At 38.2% G+C, this 6,413-nt stretch overlaps 1 protein-coding gene across 1 annotated transcript in view; it reads right to left on the bottom strand.

Moving 5' to 3' along the window:
* Positions 1-6,413, bottom strand: part of cdh5 (cadherin 5) — a 70,929-nt gene that overhangs the window by 32,472 nt on the left and 32,044 nt on the right. The window contains exons 2-5 of the mRNA XM_008429111.2: positions 2,738-2,977; positions 2,248-2,521; positions 345-467; positions 42-209 (exon numbers count right to left, since the gene is read on the bottom strand). Of these exons, the coding sequence (XP_008427333.1) occupies positions 42-209; positions 345-467; positions 2,248-2,521; positions 2,738-2,974 (802 nt within the window). The 5' untranslated portion in view covers positions 2,975-2,977. The remainder of the gene's footprint in view (positions 1-41; positions 210-344; positions 468-2,247; positions 2,522-2,737; positions 2,978-6,413) is intronic.

Here is a 6,413-nt window from a genome sequence, read left to right as displayed (position 1 = left end):
TATATATATGTTTGCTAAAGAGTTAGATGACTGTTGCTTACTTTTGGTAAAAGACGCTATATTGTCATTGGCGTCAGTGATGGTGATGGCTACTGAGGTGGTGGCAATGCAGCCAGACTCCCTTCCTTTCATGTCCTGAGCCCGGACCACCACCACGTATTGACTCTTTGTCTCCCGGTCCAGGCTACTTACCTTAGTGGTGATCACACCTGCCAAGACACAGACGAGGTGTTATCTTTGATCTCAGCTCTGACTCATGTTCAAGCACAAATAGTCTTATAGCTGTTCAAAAAAAATAAAAAATTTAGCATGGAGAAAATGTTATAGTGCTGCAGGGTGCCTACCTGTTTCATAGTTGATTTCAAATAAACCAGAGGTCCGGCCATTGAGCAGAGTGTACCTGACTTGTCCGTTGTCTGTGTTTGGGTCGTCTGCGTCGGTCGCCTTCACTTGAACTACGGTATCCTCTAGAGGAGAGGAAGTATAGTGATTTATACAATAGTGCAGCAGATAAATGAATAATTAATCAAAATCTTTCACATGCAGATAGATACAAGAACCTAACTCGGTCCAGTTTTTTAGGGGCTCCAAAAAAAAGACAGCCACTGAAAAATTCAAGATGGCCGCCCTGGTCATTAAAGAAAATTAATTTTTGTTCTAAATTTTCAAAATATTTATCAAAAATGAATATTTTCAGTTTTATATCATACATAGTTTAAATATTACATTTACTGACCAGGAAAATTTGTTTTTGCACTAACATTGGAAATGAAATTAATGTGTTTGTGGTCAAACCATAGCCTACATATGTTGAACCATAGAAATCATAAGCTTTTCCTCAATTTTGTTTCCTTTCCTGGTTTCCATGGTTGTAGTGGAGAATATATGTTTGCACTAAAATTGGCAGTAGTCATTGCCAGTGGTGGGCACAGCAAACCAAAAAGTTACATTTATTAACCACTAATTCACTAGACTATAATCTCAACTCTGCTCATGCTAAATACATATACTAAATTAACAGAAAGTAATAATAAACTCCTAAACACATAAAAAAAATTAAGAAACTTAGCTAAACTGCTAAATGCATTTTAAAAATAGCAAAAACCAACGCTCAACTGCTACACATAAAAAGCTAGCATAAGCTAACACTAAACACAAAAACACTGGTGGAAGCTAACTAAACTGCAAAACAGATTTTAAAAATTAACAGAAGATGACACTAACCATTAAGTAGTCTGCAAAATCAATGTGGGACAACTCAGTGTTACAATCTTTACCTCCTTCCAGTTGACAACACTTTTGTTACTCTCATCTGCAAAGTCCTCAGATTCAGTTTTGGTGTCTGATTTAGTAGTAAAATATTATTAATTTAAGGTTGCATAAATAGGATGAAGTTATTAAAATTGGTGACATTATATGGCAATAATTGGTGTAAAAGGCTCAAAAACGGGAGCCATGTTGAAAATGGCTGACATGCTGAAATATGGCTAATGGGACATATGGAAAACATACAGCTCAGAGGTGAGCATATCCACACATGAACAATTTTACAGTAATATGCTGCACTATAACTGACAGCAATCACTTTAATATCTTCAAATATTGTATTTGTATACAGCTCCCTTAATTTTAATACTTGGCATTAAAAGCTATTGCAGCTCAAAGCCATCAGAAATTACCCGCGAGCCCCTCAGCTACCATGGACTGAACCACAAGCAGAATAGAGACTGATGTAAAAACACAGCTGCAATGGAATTGTTAAAACAAAGCAAATTCATTGAATAGAATGGCCCAGTCAAAGTCTAGATCAAAATCCAAACCAAAATGTATAGCAGGATGCTATCCAATCTTTTAAGACTTGCAGTTGCAATTGTAGCAAAGTTAGTCGAACTGATCAGAATGCCAATGTGCATTCTGATCAGTTCAGAGGGATGCGTCTACATTTATATTTAGCCATAAATAAAAAAATACAATTCCTGAGATGCTTTCCTTAAACGTTGCAATCAAGGACTATCTTATATTGAACTATCAAGTAAAATCCCCAAAAATTTATCAAATAAAGGATGTTATTTTTTAGGCTCTGACATGGGAAACACAGGTTTTCTGTTTTTCTTTTTTTTGGCTGTATGAACTAAGTGAAGAATATTAATTCAATCATACTACTCTCTATTCAAGATCTGTAAACCAAATACATTATGGATCAAAGTGATTCATTTCTGTACTTCCTCTGCTTGTGGTCCAACATACTTGTTCTCTCCATGATGGATCCTTTGTACTCTTCTTGAAAAACTGGGCAGTTGTCATTGATATCTGTCACTTCAATATCAAATTCCCCAGCGTCCTCTATCAACAGGCCGTTTCCATCGTACATCCTGGCCGTCAGATGATACCAGGCCTTCTTCTCTCTGTCCAGACGCTCCTTGACATACAGGTTTCCTTTGTTGTCCACAATGAAGGTTTGGTTCACTCCTTCACCTTCTATTGTAAACGTCCTCACTGCCACTTTTTGGTCTGACCGAAGCTATAAAAGAACAAGAACAATACGACATTCATAACACATAGCAAGATATTCTATATATTTATTAAAAAACTAGAACTCAATGCCCTAGATTGTTGTATGGCATAAGACAAAACAAAAACACAAATGTATCTGCTTTAAGTAAGAAAACAGTGCACATAAACAAAAATATAGTCCCAAAAGTCATAAAATCCTAGATTATAGAGTTACAAACCATACCTGTTTTATCTTGTAAGGGGTGGGTGCCTCTCTTTCTTCTGTCACAGAAATGGAATTCCACACCCAAGCCCTCTTCTGCCTGACCAGCACCGGATGGGACTCTTTCTTTACAATGTCAACTGAGTCTCGTCTTTCTGGTACCACCCCAGAAAGACCAGCGTCTGGAGCAACAATGACATAGAATTGGAGCGCCAAAGTGAGAAGGAGTCCTGCTGTCTGCACCTGGAGCCACGCCATTGTCTAAAAACACATCGAGACAGGGACAAGAGCAGGGAGATGAGAGAATGAGGTGATGAAAGGAAAGGATGAGCGAAGAAAGAGGCAAGGCAGTAACGAGGGAAAGAGGGATGAAAATAGAGAAAAAAAGAAGAGTGGAGATCAAATTAAAACCACTTATCAGCTGTGGACAGACCTCTTCACTGTGCCTGGGCGAGAATTAGAGGCAAGACCAAGGACTCTTTGTCCCATTACGATCTATGGCTGAGCTCGAGGTCTAGCTATCATTTAGGTCCAGGGCTCTTAAATCTTTGCAGCTTGGGACTCAAATTAAACATTTAGCCTCTCACCAAGGGAGCTGTACTGAAAGCATTTCACCAGAGTGGTCATTTGGGGATCCATTAAACATAGGCCTGTGACCCAAATTAGGTCCTCACTACAGCCTGACATATTGGCTGCAGTCAGAGAGAGACTGGCATACATGGAGAGATGACATTAAAGAACACTTTGGACGCCTGTTTTAATCAGTCATTGAAATTTTGAGTTTGTGACAACTGTTTTAACACAGCAAAATAATTCAGGGTTTCCTCCAGTGTATTATAAGCCTGGCGGGGCACAGGCTTTACCTGTGCCCCTACCGGGCTAAGCATTGCAATGCTTATTTATTAAAGTTTTTTCTTTTAATGTTTACATTTTTTAAGACTTTATAGTTGGTGTTCAGGTATTAATCTTCCAATCTTTCAATAGCACATAATTATCAAGTGATATTTTCAAATTTCCTGTCAACTTTAGAAAAATTTTAACTGAAAAATAGGACAGGTGGCTGGATGAATGACTGCCCTGGCACCCAATCACCGGGCTTGGCAAGTTTTCTGGGGAAAACTTTGCAATTGATTTGAAAAGTAAGGGATTTGAGACTAATAGTTCCTATTTAAAAGAGGGGTTATTTTGGTATATTGATATGTTCTAATAGTCGTTTGTGTTTTTAGCATAAGATTATTTGGGAGGTTGTGTTATGTCAGATGCACAATCAGCCACAATCTGACTGATTAACTCTGACATCTTACCTGATAAAGGTCTATGTTAAGAATTCAATCTCAAAGCATCACAAGTCTAAAAGAAGCTGAATTTTTATCATGATACTCTGTGATTTATGAAATTTCTGTGTATCATTCAGTTCCACCTTTGTACTCACATGTATAATTAAACTTCATCTAATAAGTTCTTCAAAAATGTCAACCCATTCATCTAATCCAGTGTTTCTCACCCTGGTCCTCACTGTCCCCCTGCTCTGCATGTTTTAGAAGTGTCTCAATTCCAGAACAGCTGATTCAAATGATTGCGTGACCATCAAGTGCTGCAAGAAGCCTCTTAATCACCCCAGATACAATTCAGGTGTGTGACAGAAGGGAAATACCTAGGACATGCAGGACATTTGGGCGGTGAGGACCAGGGTTGAGAAACACTGATCTAATCTCTTCCACTAGTCTGAGATGGTAAGGAGGGAAACTCAACATACTTCTGGACAATGACAGCATCCAGTTAATTCTCGGAAATTTAAATTTTTTTCCAAAAGCCAGGAGTGAAATCTATACATCCAGTGTGTTCTGGGTCTCTTCCCTGTAGGATGTGCCCTATCAATACATGGGAGCAGTGAATAGTTCATGTCTATTGGGATTAACACTGTGGAATCCACAGTTTTTAGCTGTGTCAGGACAGGGTGCATTACTTTTCTCCTGATGTCACCATCTCCCTATATAGATATTTACATGTTTTTATTGGCTTGCTAGTTTTAAGCACTCAAATTGATTGTGTCTCTTTATACCATTAAAACAAAAGGCAGATATGAAACAATGTGATGTAGAAATTGTGATGACGTCCAAAGTTCAACAACATTATAGAAAAAAGTTCCTGAATATGTTCAGTCATACCCTGACATATTGAAGAAAAAAACTAACACAGTGGCTCCTAAATTATTATAGCTAAACTTTCAAACATTTTAGACACCTTTGCAAATTCTTGGCATCACCATATTTAAAGGTTTTGTTATAACAGATGTTTTGGTAGACTGTAACACACTCAGAGGATTAGCAACTTTGATTAGCCTGATTTATTCTGATTAAATTATTGAATAATTACATTGAATTAATTTGAGTCCCTTTTGAGTTCATGGATTTTGACTAGTTACAAGCATCTTGCATAATTTTTTTCTGCCTCCAAGCTTTTTAGTTTAATTGAACCTAAATAAATGTATACAAAATACCAGCAGTTGTGAGTGGAGTTGCTTTTTTGCAGTGTGCTTACGTTACCATGTCTGTTTACGTCGTTGTTCTCATGTCTACTGCCCCCACCCCCAACAGCTCTATCTAATAAGGCAGAAATGCCAGGGAAATAATCCTCAAAACACTTTAGCCTTTCTGCCCTGAACTGCAGCTGATTTGTTGGCGCAGCCCAGTGCCATCCCAGTGGACGGATTAGAGCATTTTATTGTTTCGCAGCCATTAGCAGCAGGGAAGGAGAAAGAGAGATTATGGTGAAGGGATTATTCTGGCACAGTTCTCCGTCTAATGGCCTAATCTGGTATTCTGCCGACCTCCCCTCACCTCTTCACACAGCTCTGTAGAATTAAGCACTAACAAAGACTCAACAGTGTTTTGTGGCCTTTGCTTGACTTCCTTCTGTTTACATTTCATGCTGTTTTCTTTGTTTTGGGACTCCATTAACTGAATGGCACTGTATTGTTCTTTGTTGCACTTCACTGCAGACTACAGAATGCAGGAGCTGATTGTGAGCCCTTATGTTTTTATGATTCTATTATAGTTAGATGTTATGTGTAGAACATATACTGAAAGCCAAAGCAAGCCATTTAGGTTTTGAAAGATTTTTTTGTGTTTTTATTTGGACTTTGCCTGCTTTTCATTAAATCCCCATCCACCTTTTGAACCAGATTGATTAGAAATGATGAAAATTGACAAGCTGATTATGTATGAAGAATATATAAGCAGTATCTAAAAAGTCATGCCCTGAAGAAATCACAATTAAAGAGATTGATTGTAAATGCCCGTTCCATGTTTTATGTCCCGTTTGTAGGTTGTTACCCAGGGTACCCAGTAGGGGCGCTGTTCATGTTGAGTTAGTGCCTTTATTTAAACAGTAAAATAAGATGATGTGCTGCTAGCCTGCCGTCAGTCAGCACTTTGGGCTGAAATATCCCAGGGACAAGAGGAAGAAGAGGATATTCTTCATCTTAATGACTGGACTGTAGCACACTCTTCAGAACAGACAGCTAAAGACAGCACAGCACGGACTTTACCGCCATAAACTTTGCAGCCCTTGGACAGCGGAGCGAGGTACATGTTTAGAGCTCTATAAGTTTAAGTTAGCGTTATTATTATGTATTCATGTTTGTCAAACAAAMGCACTTAAGCAAAATGTATTTTCTTTTCTTTTAGTTTTCACG

The sequence above is a fragment of the Poecilia reticulata genome, linkage group LG15 (genome assembly GCF_000633615.1).
Source record: "Poecilia reticulata strain Guanapo linkage group LG15, Guppy_female_1.0+MT, whole genome shotgun sequence".
Classification (NCBI taxonomy): Eukaryota; Metazoa; Chordata; class Actinopteri; order Cyprinodontiformes; family Poeciliidae; genus Poecilia; species Poecilia reticulata.
The sequence above is the reverse complement of the archived record's forward strand: the minus strand, read 5'-3'. Positions and strand labels throughout refer to the sequence as shown.